This window comes from Hyaena hyaena, unplaced genomic scaffold, assembly GCF_003009895.1.
Source record: "Hyaena hyaena isolate Hyena2069 unplaced genomic scaffold, ASM300989v1 scaffold_405, whole genome shotgun sequence".
Taxonomy (NCBI): domain Eukaryota; kingdom Metazoa; phylum Chordata; class Mammalia; order Carnivora; family Hyaenidae; genus Hyaena; species Hyaena hyaena.
The window spans coordinates 466,982-489,155 of record NW_024081039.1 but is presented as its reverse complement, the minus strand read 5'-3'; the positions used below and the strand labels follow the sequence as shown (position 1 = coordinate 489,155).

The window sequence follows — 22,174 nt, the reverse complement described above, 5'->3', positions numbered from 1 at the left end:
GAAGTGAGGAGAAGGGCTCTCCAGAGATGGGGTGAGGGGCTTCGAGTCTGTGTGCTCCGGAGGCGAGTCCCTAAAAAGACAAGACCGGCTGCAGACAGTTGCATGTGTTCACGTGATGAAACTGTGAGGACAGTCACACAGAACGCAGTTCTGGGCCGGACAATTCCCGCAAGTCACATAGGACGGGGAGCAGGTCTGACAGTCTCCGGGCAGAGCGTGAAGTTGTCACTGTACAGTACGGTCAGAGGCAGAGCCTTTAGGGGCTCAAGTTTGTCCCACAAAACCCGTAAACACAAATGCAGTCAAGGCTCCGGTTACAGCAGAGGAAAGGCCATAGCTCCTGCCTCACGCCTTCCGGTGCTGTGTACGCATCACGAGCACGCCCTGAAGGTGCCCTCACCATAGTGTCCCTCCACAGTGTCAGCCTCATTCAGTCACGCAGCAAGGGCCACGTAATTGTAAAGCCAGCCCAGCAGTCCAAACTCAATGACACGCACAAAGCAGAACACCAGTCACACAACACACAAGATAACACAGTGGGTGGGGAACTAACGAACCAGATGAGTCAGTCTGGGGGTGCGGATGAAACGAGACCTCGGTCTGGTCGGGGTCACCCCTTGCTGCTTTGCTGCTTATTCTGTCCAAGCCATGGAGAATCACAGTTCTGTTTGGGGGTCATTCTGGCAAAGACTTCGGCAGCAGCTGCCTTTTTTAAGTGGCCAGCCGTAGACGAGTCGGTGTCTGGAGTCTGACAGCTGTAAAAACCCTCCCTCTTTAAAGAGATTTCATCGGTCTTCGGCCCCTGCAGCCCCCCCGCCCCCCGCTTCTGCTTGTTATCAGGGTGGGGGTGGCCGCAGCGGGTGCTGGTCTCTGACATCCGGTAGTTGCAGTGCCCTTTATTGCTTGTGTCATTGCTTGACACAGGCCCCTGCTTGACATGAGTGACGCCATCTTGCTCTTACAGAATCCACCCTGTTTGCCGTCCCTTGAGCTGCCCCGTGCCCCTCTATGCCTGAGACGTGGCATCTCCTTGTGGTTCAGGTGATTACAGAATCTTTTATTTTTAATGTTTTTATTTTTATTTTCTGAGAGAGAGAGAGAGAGAGAGAGAGACAGCATAAGCAGGGGAGGGTCAGAGAGAGAGAGGGAGACACAGAATCCGAAACAGGCTCCAGGCTCTGAGCTGTCAGTCAGCACAGAGCCCAATGCAGGGCTGGAACCCACAAACTGTGAGATCATGACCTGAGCTGAAGCCGGATGCTTAATCGACTGAGCCACCTAGGCGCCCCATCTACAGAATCTTTTTTTTTTAAAAATATTTTTATTTATTTATTTCTAGGAGAAAGAAGGAGAGAGAGAGAGACCGCGTGAGCAGGGGAGGGTCAGAGAGAGAGGGAGATACAGACTCTGAAATAGGCTCCAGGCTCTGAGCTGGCAGTCAGCACAGAGCCTGACGCGGGGCTCGAACCCACGAACCGCGAGATCATGACCTAAGTGAAAGTCGGATGCTTAACCGACTAAGCCACCCAGGCGCCCCATCTACAGAATCTTAATAGCCAACATTTATTAAATGAAGGAGTGAACTGAATTTAGTCTGAGACTGTTGTGTTCCCTTATCTGCAGGAACCGGGAAGCGAGTTATCCGAAACAGAGCTATCTATGTGTATCTACGCGTGATTCTAGGTACACCTGGGTCCCTAACTTCTCTATTATTAACCGCTCTTTTTTTTTTCAGACCTTCACTGGAAAATTATTTACATTCTGATGGCTAAGAAACAAAATAGAAAAAATGTTATTAGTATGTGACCACGCAAAAAATACCGGTGCCAGAAAACAGAGCCCATTTAAAAATAATCTGACATACGAAACCAGGAGTTCAGCTCAGATGTGGGCTGGGATTAGGTGCCGGCTGCCCTCCGTCCTGGGAGGCCCCACGCCTCCCCCTGGGTCTGTCACGTGCCGGAGGTTAGATTCCCAGCCAAACTACATCATGTGATCCTGGGTTTAATGTTCGGAAAATAAGCTCAAAGGGTCTCAGCCGATGTGGACCCTCCTGAAAGATGGTGCCTCTGCGGGTGCGGCTGGGAAGGCGCAGGTGCTCATGGGCCACCATCCTGGCAAGAACTTCCACAAACCTCAGAGCAAACCATTTCCTTTCCTGTAACTCTACCCACACCAATCCTGGGAAGTAAACAGATGACAGAGCTCCGTCATCACCGATGAGGGATCAGGGTTGGCCAAGGCAGAGGCGATCCGGGAATGCTCCCTGACGCTCCAGACATGGAACAGAAGGGGCTGGGGTGGCCTGGGGCAGAGGGGTGCCACTCCTGGAGTTTGATGACCCCGCGTGTGCAAACAGGGCAGAGACTGATACAAGAGAACATTACAGCCACACCCCCACCTCATTACTGCTGCGGGGTCGGTCAGTGCTTGCTGACTGCGTTGAAATCGAGAAGGTTTGGAGCAGAAAGGGAGCACCCCAACATTCACCCTGGATCGCGTCTGCTCCTGAGCTCACCCGTATCTTCTGCCAGGTGACGTGTGCCTGGAGCAGGTGGTGAAATTGGTGGCCAGGTCCTGCTTTTGAATGGGCAGAGTTGGCAGATGATGAAAGCAGACAGTTCTGGGGCGCACCCTGCCCTGAAGCCCACGGGGACTGTGTCCCGGAGGGGTCCCTTGGGGCGGCTGTCCAAGTCCCAGGGGCGGCTGTATCAGAGAGGTGCCGCCCCCAGCAGAAGCCGGGAGGCCCACACCCTGCTCGTCTGTAAGTGACTCACGGAGGATCCCGGTGCTGGGAAGGGCTTTGGGACACGTCTGTTCCCGTCCTGGCAGTCGGCAGAGGAGGGGCCGAGGTCAGAGAGCGTGCATGACTCGTTCAAGGTGACACACGTTGGCGTCAGACTTGGGACCAGAGCCCCCTGCTCCAACTCACACTTCGGCTCTCCTTACAGGGTCTCCCTAGGGGAAGGGCAGTCTTCACACGTGCGCAGGCCCCTCTGCCCTGGGCTGACCTGGCCAGCACGCGCGGAGGTGGGTGCGCCCAGCCCACTGCTGGTACTAACAAGCATCCGGGGAACAGAGGATGTGGGGAACGAGATCCTTCTAAGAGCCTCAAGACTTTTGAATTCTAATACAAGCTCCCTGTTTTAAAAAGCTCCGAAAAATACAATTGTACGGTAAAGACGGCTTACAATCATCCCCCCAAAGAACCACTAGAGAAACTCACTGTTAGTCTGTGTTCCACTTCCTGGTCCACGTGCCGTGGTTTCAGCCTTCACGGGTATCCTGTCACCCCACCCCAGCACTACCCTTCTTTTAGGTTTTGCCGATAATAGCCTTTCATTCTTGTCCACATGCATTTATTGAGCACCTTCTGTATGTACCTGAAACCACCTCTCGATCCCCAGGCAAAGAGCAACTTTCCATTTGCTTTAAAGTGGGGTTTCTCAGTTTGGGTACCACTGACATTTTGGGTGGATCATTTTTTTTTTTATCGTGAGGCCTGTTCTGTGCATTGGAGGACGCTGGACAACATCGCTGACTTCTACCCGCCCGGTGACAGAGTGTCTCCTGGGAGGCACTGTTAGCTCTGGCTGAGAACCGCCGTGAGGTCAAGTGATGGGGCCGCGGTCCTTTCCGACAGTGAGGCCTCTGCGTCCGCGGTCAGCGCCAGATGCTGTGACACCACTTCATACCCAGAGGAGAAGTGCGTGACTCTGGCTTGCTGGTAAACCAATATTACTTTCAGTAAGTCAGTGGCTCTTCCCCAGAATTCATGACTCACCACCAGCCCCACTTCCTGGGCTTCCCCGACTCTGCGCCTGGTGCTGCCGGTGCAGGGCAGCTCCCAGTGGGGAAGCCGGGTGGCCAGCCCTCAACCTTTAACAAAACAGCACTTCAAATTTAAAAGCAGTTGGGCTTGGAGAGCCCAGGTCCCCGGATTCAAGTTACACACCTTATCTGTCTGTCTCCCCATCCACAGAGTTCTGCAAACCCTACAGATCGACTTGGCCCTTCATCCAACTTGGCCGTTTCTCCCCCTATGGTATGGACATGTATTTCCACCTCAGGACCTTTGAACTTACTATTGACGGAAAAGCCAAACAGTCTTTATCTGACTGTTTAATGGCCTTCAGATAAACTGGCTCATTGGTTTGTCCTGTGAATTGTCAACAGCATTCAAATACCCGCCTTGTCCAGCATGGGGGCTACAGTTGACAAAACAGCATTATATATTTGGAACTTGCTAACAGGGCGGATCTTAAAACCTCTCACCATGCACACACAGAACTGTGACGAGGGGAGGAGATGGAGACGTTCACTAACCTTATTGTGCAAACCATTTGCAAACATATTCAGACACCAAACTATCACCCTCTACACTTAAATTCATACATTACATGTCAATTATATCCCAATAAAGCTGGGGAAAAAATCTTTCTGCTTTGCTAAAACTTCAATTTGCTCTCCTGTTCTCTTATAGCGTTTGCTGGTGGAGTGGGAGAGAGTATTCCTCACCCTTTAACCGGGGGCTGAGGGCTCTGTTCATTTTCCTTTTCTTTTTTTTTTTTTCTTCAAAATGTTCCAAAAGTAACAGCTAGGGCTGGGATTTGGTTTTGCTCTATTTATGAACAAACAAATAAGTCTGTTACTGTGTTATGGATACCGGCGGGAACCTTAGGCGCGTCTGACAACAGACTTTCTTACCTGCGGTGCAACAAGCACCGTGAACTTCAGCTCCTGCCCACCTTGCAGGCCCCTGGGGGGCAGGGGGACCTGAAGACCTCAAGGGCCGCCTGCACACGAAGCGGGCTGTGTTACAGGAGAGGAGCCTGCAGCGTTCACAGCAAGCAGTAAGTACGCAAGGCGGCTTTTCTTCCGGGAAGAAGACATTATGTCATCCATCAAGGATGCTTGCTGGAAACGGCCCTGAGAAATGACCTGGGTCAAAGCAGGCGGGGCACAGCCAGGCAGAGTGCAAGGGACCGGTGGAAACGTGCCCCTTCCTGCCCGCCACAGGAACTCAAATTCGCCTCACTTTCTTGGAGAAAAGGGATTTTAAATCAACAGGTTGAACAAATTAAGACATACACACAGGGGCACATTTCTTTGGGACTATCTTCTCTCGTTCCAGGGTTGATGTGGATCCCTCTGTGCTGACGAAGTGTGTGTCCTGTGGCACCTGGCCAGTCCCCTGCTCTACCTGCTCCCAGCGCGGAGGGTTGGGGCCCTTCGTCTGCCGTGGGAGACGCGTGTCTGCAGACCGTCTCCCTGTATCTGCCGCAGTGGAGACCCACCGGCGCTGGGGACCGACGCTCATTACTGAAGCTGATCTTTCTCTGCTCCTCCTCTGTGAGCAAAGTGTTGCATCCGGTGGCTGAGCTGTGTCTTCCTTGGCGACCCAGACATCCGCGGACCCTGCAGGGGGCTGACATCTGGGGACTGCCATTTCTGGTGGCAGGTGACCGGTGTCACGTGCTCGACAAGGAGACTGACGCTTCCACCATGCCTTTACCCATCCTCTCCAAATACTGATGTTTACATGGTCAAGATTGGTAAATAGCATCTTCCATAATCATAGCTCTCCTGTGATATCTAAAGGTTGATACAAATAAAAATGAGACATCAACATATAAGAACCACATGATGTGTCTGAAGCCATAGAGCGAAATATACACTAGGTCCTTAACATGTTGCCACTTGAAGGACAATCATCCAAGCACCAACATTCAATGGTTGATTTTTCACGTTCAAACTCCCTTTCCTTTGCCTGGCTTGCAGTCAGCTACCATTTTCCTGAGTACCTCATGTCGTCTTGTTTCCTTGGATTCCTTTTCCTGGCCCCTTCCTCAGACCAGTTCAATCAGAATATACAGGAGGTATCAGCTCCTTGACCAGGCCACAGGGTATGCGGGCATTTGGCGTGGGGTCCAGGACAAGGGAAGGCTTCCCGCAGGTCCAGGCTGCCACGCGAGCTGCTCTGTGGCTGGGACCATATGATCGAGCACACTGCGCCTGAAATGGCAGAGCAGACCGGGACGCTGTTTGGAGCCTCTGGCAGCGCCCAGTGGGCGAGCAGCAAAGCAAGCCCTTAGGATTTGGGGGCAAAGCCTTGCCTCCCCCACAGATCACACTCCCCTTGTGAGACGCGGCTCTTGCCTTGCTAGAGCGTGTTTAGCAGAGACCAAATGCTTACCCGTGGGTCCCCAAGTTACCAGGAGACCGGAGCTGCCCATCACGATCTGGGTGTGTCACCCGACCCAGCAGGACACGAAGCTGGACACGCACAGCAGCACTCCATCATCTGACAGAAGGGGTGCATATGTGATCGGGCCCGAGAGAGCCCTGAAGGCACAAGTAAGTTACAGGAGAAAGTGATGCAAATGCCCATGTTCCCACTCTTGCTACGTCATCTTCTCTCCCGCCTGCCTGATGGCCTCTGGGGAGCTCTCGAAGACCAGCTGACGGAGGAAGAGAAGGCTCAGGTCTGGGGGACAGATGGTTCTGCCCCATATACAGATACCACCCGGATGCAGATGGCGGCAGCACTACGAACCCTCCCCGGGATATCCCCGCAGGACGCGGTGAAGGTAAATCTTTGCAGCGGCAGAACTTCAAGCCGTACACCTGGCTGTTCACTTTGTCTGGAAGAAATGGCCTGATGTGCAATTATATATCGATTCTTGGGCTGGGGCCAATGGTTTGGGTAGTCAGATTCTCGAAAACTGGTGACAAAAAAATGTGGGGAAGAGGAATGTGGATAATCCTCTCTTCCAAAAAGCGAAGATATTTGTGTCCCGTAAGTGCCCACCACAGGGTGACTTCAGCAGAAGTTGATTTTAATAATCAAGTGGACAGGACAATCCATCCTGTGGACACCAGTCAGCCTCTCTCCCCAGCCGCCCCGTCCTAGCCCAGGGGGCTCATGAACCAAGTGGCCAGGGTGGTGGGGAGGGAGGCTGTCACAGACGTCACTCACCAACACTGACCGGGCTGCGGCCACTGCTGAGTGCCCAATCAAAGGATTTTAATGGTCGTTTTCTCCTTCTTTTGTTTGAATACCTGTGTATGTGTAAAGCAAATATGTGACTTCTTTCCTCTCTTACTCCTTTATCATGTAACATGGGATTTTTATACCACAGAATTAAGTTACAGGATATGGGAAGGAGCCAACATGTTAAGGAGCACGCACATACGTGCCCTATAGGCGGTTTCTCTGCAGAACCCAAATACACTGGGCTTTGCTATCTGTTTCTTACAGCTCTCCGGTGATCGTGACATGCTTTCAGGATTGCTACAACTCTGACTGAAGGAATTAGATGATTAATTCCTATTAGGAGAATTAAGTTTTGGGGAAAAATTCATTCCCTAGACTGCAGCAAGAAGCAATTAACCAAAAAAGAAAAAAAAAGGAAAAGGAAAAAGAAAAACTCACACAAACACCACAAAGTGTTTTTGAAAATGTGCTTTCAGAATTTACTGTACAGTTTTTAACAATTTATTTATATGTTGGCTTCTATACGCTCTAACATTTGTGTAAAACATTTATACATATTCTTTACAATTTGTACATATATTAAATGGCTGTATCATAAACATTGTTCTATGAGATTTTATAAAAGGAAAATCAGATAGGGAAAATTACTTATAAAACATTAACAAAACCCGTGATATTAAAGAATAAGAAACTCCCATATTCGCGTTCGTCTGATTTCCTCTTCTACTTATTTTTTTGGCTTCATTTTATTTGTGCTGGCCCGAACCTTTCCATTGTCTACACTACAATCACCAGGTCAGGGGAACAAAAGCAGTGGTAGTAACGCAGTAAGGCAACTGTGGGGGACGGCGTGCTCGTCTGTGGGGGGAGACTGTGTCTGTGAGTGTTCAGATTTAAAGCTGACAGTCTAGAAAGATTATGTTTTGCTTTATGCCATTATCTGGAGTCGCAGTGATCAGAAAAATTCTGTCTGAAGTTTAGGGATGCAGGCAGAGAGGATTTCACTCTGTGCTCTGCTCCTTAAACATAAAAGCTCCGGGGATTACCGTGTATTATTCAGGTTGTCACCCTTATGGATCCTCAAGACTTTTCCATCTGATGCGGACGGAGAGGTCACTAAAGTGTGCTTTTCATTTTTCTTTTTTCCCCAGAGAATCCCCCCCGGCCCGCTAGTCTGCCGTCCAAATCAAGTGGCAAATCAGGCTCTCACACACGTTTCTCATGAGGCTGGACTGGACCGCTCTTGGCTCCGATTCGAGGTGAAAGCTCTGGGGAAGCAGGAGGGTCCCCCCACCCCTGCCCTGAGCATCTGTTCCTGAGCACGGGAGTCTGCAGGGCAGCTCCAGCCCTGGGAGCAGAGTCAGAGCATTTTAGAAACATCCCCAACTTTCTCAACACAGTCCTTCTGGCAAGAACAATGCGCTAACCCAGCTGAGGAAGGGAGCCCAGGAGGGAAGGGGACCCCGTGGAAGGGGACACTCGAAATGGTCCTGAGGGAAGTGGGCACAGGTGAATCTGATCCTCGGTTTCTGCCCAGCCTGTGTGCGCTCTGATGGGACCACGGGCTGCGACCGAGCCGCACGCGACGGGGTCGGCCGTCCCAGGAGCCCCTCTTGGCTTCCTCTCTCCTGAAAACATGAGCGCCGGAGTCATAAATATGTCTGTGAAAGGCATGTAGGTTTTCCTAAATAGACAGGAAGCCCAAAGGACTGAAGAGTTATAAAAATATACAAACATATATATTTTTTTATTCTGGCATATTTCATATTTTTAAGAAAGCAATTAGTAATTATCTGACATTGGGTAAGAACCAGAAGATCATGGGCGACGTAAAAATTACAATTTTATGTAAAATATCAGTGGGGGGGACCCCTAATTTTCCGTTCAAAATTCTGATAATTTTTAAGTACTTTCCAAAAATAGAGACGATTTCCGTCATCTTAATAATGAACGTGGAAATGAACAAAACAAGACTCTTCCTAAGTAACTGGTGGGTTTAGGCTGGTTAATAAAATAGATGCAGTTTTTCTGCAACTCTGTTTCTTTTTGGTTTTCTCTCCTTTTTGATTTTGATGGTGGGGGAGAAATTACACTGCGTCGCCCCAAGTCAGAAAGAAGCACTTCGGGGTTCTCTTCGTGCGTCGCTCTGTCCTACATCACCGGGAAGCGGCCGAGGGCCTGCCTCAGCTTCTCTGCAATCTGGGGAGAAACAAAACCACCTTGAGAGATCACTCCTGTTATGACTGCACAGTATTTTGCTATTTCCATCTCTTATGAGTTAGCCACCACAGGTACTCTGTCTGGGTGATGCTTCTGGTCTCTTCCAGCACCAAGCAGCCGAGAGACCTCCGGAGAGGCCAGAGGGGGCCGCTTCTTCCCAGCTTGGCCCCTGCATCCCCGCGCACTGCTCTGACCCCGCCCGCCGCTGGTCGGCCAATGTGGAGACAGCACCCACGTGCGTTATCGCGGCCAGGGCTGCAGAGGTCATGTTCTACACTGGCTCCAAGGAGACCGGGGATGAGAACACAGATGTCTTCGTCATTCTTGAAGCTCAAGTATCGGCGGTAAGTGCTTGGTTTATAATAGACCCTCAATAAATGTCTGCTCCATGAACAAATATGCACATTTTAGAACTTAAGCGTTACTTTCTCATAAAACTGTTGCATCTAACAAGGACGGCGACTGAATGAACAGTTTTCTATCTTGAGTCACAATGTCATCGATAATTATACCTCACTTGGGCTTCAGATTTAACAAATTACCATTGAATTTTGAGAATTTCCCTTCAGTTCTTTGCTCACGTAGAACAAATGCACTCTGTGGTTCCAACACATGACGCGAGGTGGCCTTACCGCGGCACCGGTCAGCACGAGCATGCCGCCGGAGAGCCCAGGAGCCACACTGCGGAGGGGAGGAATGCTGAAGGGAATTCTTTCTAGAAACTCAGTGCCCAAACCTGCTGCTTCTGACACACATCTCACAACACACGGTAAGAACACTGATCACAGCTTCCTTTCAAGAGTCTGCTGTTGGAGACTGATATTCTCGGTGCTACCTCGCCCAGAAATGACGCGTGTGTGGATGAGAGTCTGGGGCTTGCCTACCATCATCCTGAACATACTGAGATAATACCATGGAACCAGTGGGAAACTCAGTAAGAAACACGGCGGCCAACACACCCGGTCAACTACGCAGTTAAGGGACTTGTCTTCCGATGTCTGAGTTTCTACATACACACTAGATTCTTGCTTTCTGTACACTCTGGTAAACAACAAAATTACTATGCAGAGTATGAAAGTTTACATTTCCGGTACGGTTTCCTAAATGAAAATATTTGAGGCTTCTCTCTCTCTCTCGTTTTCTTTCTGAAGCTCCTCTGGTGCACACTGAGACCTCATCGACACAGGCCGGCTGTGGTGCCAGGTTCCGTCCCCAGCTAAGAGCCCGCAAGGGCGGGAGCTCCCTTCTCATTCCCTGTTCCCAACTCACAGAGAGGCTGTGGGCTGGGGAGCCTTCCAGAAAGGACTTAGAGGGGCCTCACAACCAGCCTCCAGGACCCCTTCTTCCTGAAGAGAAACCTCCTCTAATGCAGTATCATTCACTAAGGAAAAAGCAGACATAATTAAAAGGGATTAAAAAAACCCACCCCTACTCAGTAATTAACCTCCTTTGGTTTATTACTTAGGATTAAAAAATACAAAGAGATCAACTCTGTACGGTCAAAGTTAAGTGACCACGAATCCTCCTTTGTGTGTGTGTGTGCAAAGGGCCTGGGGCCGACAGCCGACTTACCGTTTCATAGAACTGCACTTGCTGCTCCAGGTACAGGCGGATGACGCTGTTGTAGTCATAGATCCGGTTGCTATGGAAGTGATTCATCTCAGCTACAACCAGAACCAAGACATCAGTCAGTACTCCTGAACTTTAATAGACAACACCTGCTTTCTCTGCTCGGTCATGAGCAGATTTAATCTGTTTGGCTTCAGGGCAGGGGCAGTTCTTGACAAATCACTTTATTTTATTTTTATTTTTTTAAATGTCTTATTTATTTCTGTGAGAGAGAGATTAGGGAAGGGTCAGAGAGAGAGGGAGGGAGACAGAGAATCTGAAACAGGCTCCAGCTGTCAGCACAAAGCTGTCAGCACAGAGCCCGATGCAGGGCTCGAACCCACGAACCTTGAGATCATGACCTGAGCCGAAGTCGGACGCTTAACCGACTGAGCCACCCAGGCGCCCCGCCAAATCACTTTATAAAGAAGCTAGAAAAACAATTTGAATGGTTAATGGCAAACAATACTTTCTGGAAGAGGGATGGGTTTTGTTGATGTACATGTTAGATACGATGAAGCCTAATTAAGACAGTCGCGCACGTGCGGGCTACATTTCCAACAGGTGATGGAGCAGAAGGCTGACTGGCTGGTCCTTCTCTGAAGACAGCGATGCAGTTCAGAGCACCACATCATGGGGGACATGGCAAGCACCCTGTGGGCCCTGCCCTGCTCCCTCTCACACGGCCGCTGCCTGGGCAGGTTTCTTGGGGCGCCCTGAAGGCTGTGCACACGGAGGAGACCCAGGGAAGACCCTCTTCTGTAACGGAGCTTCCCTGCCCTGAGCACCGGGGCTCTCAGGGCTCAGCGTCTTACCAGGCGAGAGGATCTGACGTCCATTCTTTATCTTTGCTGAATGTATCCATTCACAAATGACTCCCTTCCTGAAATCTGTCTCTCAGGCCCCCTCCCCACCTCCCCACCGACCGTGGAGGGGACTTCTCACGCCTCCACCTGCATTTCCCCTGCTCTCTGTGCCTAGAAAGCAGCTGCTAGCATCCATTCCTACAAAAAGGGAACTGTTCTGAGTTTTACATTAGCCGAGGTGATACGAAGCTTCTCATTCACCTACTGGGATACCTTCAAACACAAGTTCAAAACCAACTTCCCCGCCGCAAACCCTTCAAAAGCCAAATCTTCACTCAGGCTTTCCCATTTCTGCCTCCAGCTGCCTTAGGTCTGGAAATCTTTGGGACGTTCTTCTCTTTGTCCCGCTAGTTCCCTAGTCCTGAGGTTGCTCCCTGGAAAAGTCTGCAAACGTGCATCCTTCACTTCTCCGAGCACCACGTCTTCTTCAGCCCCTCAAACTCTCAGACTGCACAAGCAGTGGTCTTCTCTGTGGGCTTCCTGACTCACATCTGCCCCCTCTGGTGCCTCCTCCCTCTCCCTGAGCTGTGTACCCCCTGACCCCCAACATCAAGCCTTTAATGGCTTCTTAACACCCACGTCACGTCTAGGCTCTCCAGGCCCTCCGCATTCACCAGCACCCAGTCCCCAACAACAGGCGAGTACGCTTCCTTCCCGAAGGCCAGTGAGAGAGTCTTGTCCCGTTATTTCATGTGCTTTTGTTCAAACTAGAGCATCCTTCCCCTTTCTCCTTTGCGCATGCCTGTGCAGGACAGGGAAAAACTGCTCACTGCTCCTGTCTGCTGGAAAGCACTCAAAACTATAAAAATTAGAATCTTCTTTTTACTAACAGTAAAACTCTGCTGGAAAAGCTATGTCCAAACTCCCTTTACATTCTATTGTCCCGGGGGACAGAGGTTACAAAGTGTGAAAAGCCGAGCTTGGGAATCTCACACAGCGTTATGAAAGGAGCTAACATGAAGGGTTGTAAAGGCAATTTTCACTGTCTCTGAGAGACAATAAAAACGTACAGGCTTGATCAGGCTGCCATTCATAGTTATGTCAGGGACATGTGCAAAAGAATAAATAGATATCACTGGGACCCTGCAAACAACAGGTTTATGAGGATACTTTAAATCAGCTCTAAGTTACCACAGCTCTGGCTGCTGGTTCACATTTGGGTTTCTCTCCAGCAAGAATAGCAGATGTGTTGGGGGGAGGGGAGGGGTAAGTCTCCGCTAGCTGCGCGTAAACCTCCATCTTACCTTGCAACGCGTAAGACATGGTGCCGACTCGCTTCACCATGTTCTGCTTGTCCTGTGGGGTGATTTTACTAGTTGCCACCAGTTTATCACTTTCCTTCACTTTTTCTATCGCTGCCTGTGAAATACAAATGCAAGAGTATTAATAAAACAGAGCTAAAAGGATTAGTCATTAATCTAAAATACAACAGTGCCAACATAGCCTATACATGACTGGCTACTGGAAAAAAAAAGTCCCCACAAAATAAGATCATGGGAAACCACCTAAATGTAACTTCCTGTAAGTCGCTTGGAAGCAAAAAGGTTGCTATTCTTGAAAAATAGAACTGAAGCTAAAATGGGACTGTTTAACGCTACAGCAGAATAGAAAACCAAACAGCACTCTATTTCTGTAGTATTTGCGAGCCAGGGCCAGGACAAGAGTGGTACAGAAGAGGGAAACAGGCATTGGCAGTTTGGAAAGTCGTTTGATTAGGGACAGACTAGTGCATGTGCCCGGGGCCTCTCCGTCTCTGCTGGGGGCGCGCCGTCCGCTGTCCTTGAGCGGCCGATCTCTCAGCTTTACTCTAGTTTCTGTGAGGAGCCCTGCACTGACTTCAGATTAATACTCAGATGGAGGGAGCTGTAAGAGCCGCCCAACGTTTCCCACTCCAGGATCATCACAGAGCTCATCAGAACTGTCTGGAAGGAAAACCTTTACTCTCGTGCATACATCAGGCTCCGTGCCCAAAACTCTTAAGTGCTGGCACGAATCCCTATAACAAGCTAACCCTTCTGAACCTGAGTTTTTCTTTTTTGTTAACTGAGATTTTTACTTTGTTTAATTTTTCCTCAGTTTTGTTTGTAATTTGTATTTATGATGGACACACAACATTGGAGGAGCTGACGTATGTACATATCACAAAACGCACAGTAAGTGCTGTTAACATCCGTCACCTCAAGTGGTCACAAGCTTTTTTGGTTTTTTGTTTCCCTTCTGATGAGCATTTTTAAGGTCTAGTCTCCCAGCAATTCTACTTCTGGGTGCATCTCCGAAGAAAATGAAAACACCGTGTCAGAGAGAGAACTGCCCGTCAGTTCATGGCGGCGTTACCCACAACAGTAACATGGGGAAATGCTGAAGTGTCCGGCGACGGATGGGTTGTAAAGAGAACATTCTGAGTTTTGTATTAAATGGTCTGAAGTTGCACAAAGCTTCCTGTTTACCTATGCTCCCCTCTCCTGACGCTTCCGTTATCAAGCTGATGTTACCGTGGCCACGTGCCAGTAATGTCAGGGTCACAGACCAGCCCTTTGTGGGGGTTTTCCTAATAAATCCAAGTACATCACGATACCCTAGAGTAAGTACTATAGTGGATAAGATACCCCCACATTCTGAAATAATACAGAATCTGAAACAGAGAAAAATTAACCAGAATCAAAATGTGAGGACACCCTAAAACATTTCTAAATTCAGTTTAAAAATACCTTTATGTTGGGGACTATATAGTTTCCTTATTACCCTAAAAAAATAAAATTGACATCGACCACTGAAGTTTTAATTAGGAAGCCCTTCATCAGGCCCAGGGACAGAACACCTTATTTCATATCTCAACAGCAAAGGATCTTTGAGGTCTTGCCCAGGCAGTTTACAGGGGTCTCACGAAGGGAAAGCAGTATTCCTAAGATTGTCTTCAATTTCAAACAGCAGGATTCTTTCGTTTGATACTTGACCTAAGTATGTGCACAAAGGAATATTTTTCATATTTTTGTTTCCTCAAAATTATTTTTTATAGAATCAAAGAAACTAGAAACTCCTTGTAATCCGCACATTATGGGACCTCACTATTTAAACAGGCCAAGCAGTTTCCAGCTGATTTGGCAAAGCACCTCCTGAATCAGGGCTGTGCTGACAGACAGGGACCGTGCCAGGTGGCCGCGAGTGGAGGCTGGATTTACCCGTGTCATCTTCTGTGATCAAGTTACCTTGTGGGCGCCAATAATATCAGGGAAGCAGCCAAGGAAACCTTTATATTCGTGGTTACATTCCATGAGGAAATGGAGATCCTTCTTTGGCTGTAACAAGACACAGGCTGGTTATTACTGGCAGAGAAATCTAGGCAGTGGAGGACCAGAAAACAGTCACACCTGAGGACTCCATCAGCCAAGCCCCCAGGTACTGGTTACCATGTCAAAGGCTATGCGTTCAGCCTAGTTTTCCTGCAAGAAAACAACCCCCAAGGCTATTACACTCTCAATCGTAGATTGAAGAGAAAATGATAGAACATCGGGTAAATTTTTAGGCTGGTTGTTGGCAACATTAGCTGTTTTGAGGTGGCTCAAAATATAACACTGTGGGGGAAAGAAGCTAGTGAATACTGTTTATATACAAGCAAATAAGATGTAATGATTTAATGCCTCCATTTTAGCAGAGAACGTAAAATATAATTAAAGATCTGGTAATCACCTTAAGTGGCAACCTAAAATTTTCCAGTGGTCTTGAATTATACTTTTTAGTAGTTATGTTATGCACAGTTCTAAAAATTAATCTTTTGCTACAAGCAGCAGTAGGCATTGACCATCATGAGTGTGTGTGCACAGGATCTATTTCAAGAACTCACCTAAAAACTTTTTTTTTTTTTTTTTTTAATTTAGGGATTCGAAACAACATACAAGGTTATTCTCCGTAAGGGAATTTATGATCTGTTGTCTGTAAAAAAGGACTGGAGTTGAGCCACTGACGACCCCAATAAACCTTCCGTGGCTGTAACAGAGACCCGCCCCTTCCCAGGGGCCATGGCAGGTGTTTCTCCCTGAGAGCTGCTGAGCGGGGAGACCCCTGTGAGGCACCTCTCCTTACGCGTCCACCAGCTGAGTGAAGCAAGGCTCAGACAGGCTAAGGGTCCAAAAGGTGACTCGAGCAGCGCTCTTGCTACAATGTTCCAACCCCCCGGATGGCTGAGGATGGATCCGGGCCATCACACCGGAAGGTATTCCTTTAGATTTCCTGAAGATACTTTCATCCAGCACTTTCACTTAACCAAAGAAAAACTATTACCAAGTACAATCGACAAAGAGACACAGGGATAGAAAAGTGGAGGGTATCTATTTGCCAAGTTTGTTTTAAAATCGTTTAAATTAAATACGTGGATTCGACAGCATAAGATCTTTACTGGAATCGCATGTCTAAGTGGGTACCTGTTCCGCCACAAGACCAGCAATTTCTTCATAAGTCTTTCCTGCTTCTGTTATTGCAGCATTGAGATCCGTTTCGCCTGGAAATCATTACAGCGACATCAGTGGTCAAAAGTTGTTATTTTCTCTTCATTTATTTTAAAATCTTATTCTAGAAAATTCTACACCTTTCAAAACTAGAGGATAGTGTAATGAGTCGCCATCTACCCATAACCTGGCTTCCCAAATATAGCTTGTGGCCAGTCTTTTTTCACCGGCACCATCCACTCTTTACCTCCCTCTTTTGCGGGCCATATAACAGTTCGCTCATGATTTTTGCCCAAAAGATAAGGACTCTTTATAAAGCAAGGACAATACCAACATCACTCTGTAGAAAAGACAACTGTTCCTGACATAAATTATCCAGGCATGTGTGCAGCCCCCTGGTGTCTTGAAATCAAGATGGCTGCTTTCAGGATGCAAAGAACACCTGCATGGCAGAGAGTCTAAGTGTTTCTTCAATCTATAGGTTCTTTCTCCTCTTTCCCTTTTTTTCCTTGCAAATTTCTTTTTGGGCTGTTGAAGAAACCAGGTACTTGTCCTGGTACCTACAGTCTGGGTTCTGCTGACTGTCTCTGTGGTGACGACACAGCCCTCAGTGTCCTGTATCATCTCGAGCTAAATTTTATTTGAGGAGAGGTTTGTAAACTCTTGCTCTGCCACTTCTACTACTCTTTCTCGATCTGAAGCACTTCCTCTATCAGATAGCTGTCTGCTTACCTTGAGGTGTGGGAAGAGAAAAAGCACATGAAATGCTTCTTTCTCTTCACCATTTTCAGAATAATGAGTTGATCCTCTAACCATCCCCCCAAAGGTAACGGAGATTAACTTTTTAAAAAAGTAGCACTGAAATCTGGACTTAAACATACTTGGAAAGCTTCACTTCACAGAGAGTATTATTGTCACTAATGCTCAAATGCTCTCTTTGCAGGTCAGGGGAAGTCTCTTCAAAACTGGCATCTGGGTTCTTTCGCTGTGAGCTCTGGTTCATCTGGGTGGAGCGAAGCGCTTAGAAATCCCCCGTGGGTGGCGCTAGAGGTGCTTCTCGCTCCTGGATTGTATATTTCGTGGCCTTTTCAATGTGCAGAGTGAGGCAAATGGTTTTTTTTTTTTTTTTTAAACGAGGAAAATCATGAGTTCACATTGACATTTCCAGTTCAAACTTGGGACTATAGGATTTTTCACAACGTGTTTTAAAACTTTTGATTTTTATATTTATCTCTTTTAAAGCCTGGTTCTTAACAACAGTAAAAGAATTACATATTTGCTTTCCCCTACACGATGTAAAATATTTTAGAAGCTTTAGGATAACAATACCAACATTTTATGCCAAGTATATGATAATGGAAAACGAGATTTTTGAAGTCTTTTTGGCTTTAAGACACTTGCTACTAGGGACGTATAATTGAAATATGTTGTTTTAAGGTGTTCTGAAGGACCTCTACATGGTTACGCCTTCCTCTTGATGAATCCAGTGATTCATTTTGCTTTTGCTTGTTAGGGAATTTTTTTTTTTTTTTTATAAAATCTATTTTTCACAAAACATTTTTTTTTTTTTTTTACAAATAGTTTATTGTCAAGTTGGTTTCCATATAACACCCAGTGCTCATCCCCACAAGTGCCCTCCTCCATGCCCATCTCCCCCCTCCCCCCAAGGGATTTTTTTTTCTTTACATTTTCATTTAGATTTGTTTTCTAATAATAAATGTAAAACAATAAATCTAAAATAAATGTGAAGCATTCACACTGTTCCAAAGTAAAATCTATAAAACAGGATAAAACCTGAGGTCTAGCTTCTATGCCCGTTCCTCTCCTCACCTGAAGAAAACTATTTAAATATTTTTATCGGTTATTTTCCGTGATGATCCATAAGAACACGAAGCGCCTCACACGTCTGTGCAGAGGCCATGCTAACGGTCTCTGGGTGTTTCCAGTCTGGCTCAGGCACTCCGAACGGGAGTGTGGAAGGTTACATGTAATGTAATCCGAGGGATTCTCAGGAAGTGGAATCGGGTGAAGTGCTGCAAGACCAAAGAGCGCAGCACTGTCCCCAAGACACCAGCACATGTGAGCAAAGGGACACGTGGTAAGACACAGTACTCAATGCTGCTGACCTTCACTTGCCTTGACAGGTGGAAAGCCAGTCTTGAAACGTTCTTTAAAAAGAAGATCTCCAGTAAGTTGAATGATACTCAACACGAAGCACGTTACATTGGGTACTTTTAATACTCGATGAAGTGTCATTTGCAATATGAGTATTTGATTGTGCACTGAGGACAGTTTTGAGCACAAGAAAACATGAAGAAAATAAACAGTGCTTCTCTGAGCGTGGTTTGTGGTTCGGAGGGGAATACAGAGGTGGGCACCGTGCAGAAGGCACAGTATCTTAATTAAGGATCATCTCTTACTGGCTCCTCCCCTCTAGGATGTCCCTTTCCTGTCCATACTGTTGGGGCCTCCCTCTACTGCCCCCCCTGCAGCCCTCTCTATGTCTCCTTTCCTCAAGGTCGCTTCAGGCTGAAATTATAGACAATATAAAACGCTGGAGAGAAGCCGGTCATTTTGAAGGTACACAGACTAAAATGTACAGAATAAGAAATACATGGGAAGATTTTATAAAGTTACTAAAGAAGATCTTTAGGAACTGCTTCCCAGATTATCAACGTCTTCTGTTTCCCCCTTTTCGAGACTTTTGGTTCAAGCATCTGCACCCTCTATAAATATCACGTTAAGTGAAGAGTGAGCAATTTGTCTCTTCCAGCACCGACCAGAACCAGTGAATTGCTGTTTACAAATTCTGTGACCTAGCTCTGAATGATTTTTGTTATATATGTGACTTCAAGAAACGAAAGACCTCAAATGTGGGTCCGTGTATTATATAAACTTGGAAGCTACTGGAAGGACCATTGTTGGGCTTAAAAATCTACTCTTGGGGCGGTTCCATTCTTCTTTGGATGCGGGCACCTGTAAGACTGTTGCCCTCAAGGTAATAATACCACCTAAACTCAAAAGTCATACTTCCCCCTCGAGTCACTGTAGGAATGAGGAAAATCCAAATGAACTCAAATCAGAAAGGGCTGAGCACGGCACGGCGAGTGGAAAAGGGAGCCTTCCCCTGCCAGAGGGGACGGGAGGCACTGCATGTGGGCTGCTGTGAGGGACTGGAGCCTGGGGGAGTTCCCAGGGCCAGTTCCCCCATGGGGGTTCGTGCACTAACAGGTGATGCAGGGAGGGAGGGTGGGGCCGGAACACACCCAGCTCTCAGGTGCGGCTGAAGGAGGGCACAGGTTTGGGGGAGCTCTGACGAGTGAGCGCCCGATCAGGTCCAGCGTCTTCCGAACAAAAGCTCTCATCCTATCTAGACGCTACAGAAGCAGAGGAGAGCACCCTCGGTCCTGCCTGCACCCAAGTGGCCCTGCATCAACCCCTGCGGTGTCCTGGCCAGAGGCGCATCTTCCCAGGCCCACGTTCCTCATCCTGAAAATGAGGGGCCAGATTGACTCATCTGCAACGCTGCCATCAATCTGAATGTTGGGATTATAGGACACAATTCAGCCAGGCCCAAAAGAAATATTCATACACGGCAGCCCCAAATCTTACATTTTGGTGAGAGACTAATTTCTCATTCCTGAAAATACTCAGACACTGACATCCAAAGACCTATCTTCCCTAGGAATCGGGACATAGAACGCAGCCAAAGTACCGATTCTATCATTTCTGTAAGTGATGGGACACACTCAAATTTATGAATTGCCACTCACCTGACAAATACTTGGACTTCCTACCTGCTCCACAGGGCAAGCCAAGCAAAAGCAAACCAAAACTTAAAGGGAAACAGCTAGCCTGTTCTCACGAGTGTGGTCCACGTAAATGTACAATGGATCGAAATATCACAGGTAAGATCTACAACGTGGGTCAAGTTGAAAATAATTGTAAGTTGCAGAGAGACATGAGGCAACATGAATTTGTTACTAAGTCAAAATTTTTCCTCCAAACTGCCTTGATGAATTCTGGCCTTTGTAACAGGAAGACGGGACTTCCAGTCTGGCAGGGAGATGAGAGCCAGGGCGGAGGCTGACAGATCACAGCTGCCCATTCTAGCACAAGAACCGTGTCTGAGCACAAAGAAGAATATACATAGTGTGACAACGCTCCACTTTTCTCAGAAGGAATGAAGTGAGGCTGCAGGAGTCTTGAGTGGAGGAGCCCGGCCCATTTAAGTGTCAGTGACAAGGGCCCTTCACTGCGGAGTCTCTGCCCGCAAGAGCGTGAAGGGGGTGGCTGGTCTGCGCATGATACTTATGTCCCCACGACAGATAAACACAGACGTACCTTGATAACCACTAGAACTAAACACTGTTGCTAAGCTCTGCAGAGCCTTTCCTATCTTCTGATACTCCTTGGGTAATGCTGAAAGAGAAAAAGGAGCCCACGGTTAACCAGTCCCCTGAGCAAAATGAAATGGGATTCGACTATTTCCTAAAAGTGACTACTTTTATCATAAAAGAAATTTGAAATGATTCAAAATAGTCTAGTCTATATTAATAAAATTTGTGTTTTATACAAATGATTTTTTAAAAATAAAATGAATTGTTAATGGATCGTTCAGTAAATGGTGGACGCTATTATTATTATTTTTTAATTTATTTTTAAAATTTACATCCAAGTTAGTTAGCATATAGGCAGCAATGATTTCAGGAGCAGATTCCTTAATGCCCCTCACCCACTTAGCCCCTCCCTCCTCCCGCACCCCCTCCAGCGACCCTCTGTTTGGTCTACATATTTAAGAGTCTCTTCTGTTTTGTCCCCTTCCCTGGTTTTATCTTATTTTTGCTTCCCTTCCCTTATGTTCATCTCTTCTGTGTCTTAAAGTCCTCATATGAGTGAAGTCTTGTGATATTTGTGTTTCTCCGACTGACTTCGCTTAGAACTACCCTCTAGTTCCATCCATGTAGTTGCAAATGGCAAGATTTCATTCTTTTTGATCACCGAGTAATACTCCATTGTACATATATATCACAGCTTCTTTATCCATTCAGGATGCTATTATCATTAACCATCACCACTGCCACTCATATCCTCCATGCAGCCGGGAGCTCATTTGGAAGATGCCTAGCTGACAGAGGACTCACGTACACCACTCAGTCACCACGACAACCCCTCTATCGGGTGTAGACACACCACATCTCGGTTTCGTGGGTTAGAAAAATAAGGCTCAGATAAAGCGAATGGACTTGCCCAGGGTCACATGGCTAATAAATGGTGGGTTTGGCACGTGCGATTCCAAAAACATTGCTTTCCCTACTGTTATATATGCATGAACGGTTATTTGCAAGAAAAAAAAAGAGAGCAGCAACGTGTAGAGAAAAATATGGAAGAAGGACTCAGGATCAGAGAGGAGGGCTTTAGCTTGCTCATCTGTACAACGTGATTAATGAAACAATCTCTGAGGTCCTTCTAGTGCTAACATTCTAGAATTCTACAGTCACTCTGGAACACTTCCTAGAGCAGAGTCTCTACATCTTAGGCTATTTTCTCTGCATCTGTAAATAATCCCTTTCAACACACCAATTGCTTTTCAAAAGAAAGCCTTGCTTGCACTGGAAGACTTAGTGCTGTATTAAAGAAGAAAAATTCAAATGTTTCTTTAAAAACATCTGTCCAGAAAAACCTGAAATATGATCTACAAGCTGCAATAATCAGGAGACTGAATTCAAACCATATTGGCTTACTTTTAATAAACTGTTTATCTTTTTGTAACTCAGTGTTGGCCTCCATACATGGGGTTAAAGATACCTGTCAAGTGCTTCACCACACCAAGTATGTGCTAATTCCTCTCTTTACAGATGAGGAATTTTAAGAAACTCTTTCATGAGAAAGAAGAAAGAAGATATGCTTAAATTAAATCCTATATCAAGCACTTCAACTCTCCCTTTTCCCCCCCAAAAGGGCAGCCTTACGCCAATAGCCTCTATTTCATAAATCTTATCTTATGGCTTATATGGAACCTGAACTTGACTAGATACTAG

The 22,174-nt window shown here is 47.1% G+C and overlaps 1 protein-coding gene across 2 annotated transcripts in view; it reads right to left on the bottom strand.

The window, feature by feature from the left end:
- Positions 1 to 7,450: 7,450 nt before the first annotated feature.
- SNX9 (sorting nexin 9) overlaps positions 7,451 to 22,174 on the bottom strand; it is a 121,363-nt gene continuing 106,639 nt past the window's right edge. For both annotated transcript variants that reach the window (XM_039252081.1, XM_039252080.1), the window contains exons 13-18: positions 20,478 to 20,555; positions 16,110 to 16,186; positions 14,898 to 14,987; positions 12,936 to 13,050; positions 10,790 to 10,881; positions 7,451 to 9,196 (exon numbers count right to left, since the gene is read on the bottom strand). In XM_039252081.1, the coding sequence (XP_039108012.1) occupies positions 9,149 to 9,196; positions 10,790 to 10,881; positions 12,936 to 13,050; positions 14,898 to 14,987; positions 16,110 to 16,186; positions 20,478 to 20,555 (500 nt within the window). In that variant the 3' untranslated portion in view covers positions 7,451 to 9,148. The remainder of the gene's footprint in view (positions 9,197 to 10,789; positions 10,882 to 12,935; positions 13,051 to 14,897; positions 14,988 to 16,109; positions 16,187 to 20,477; positions 20,556 to 22,174) is intronic.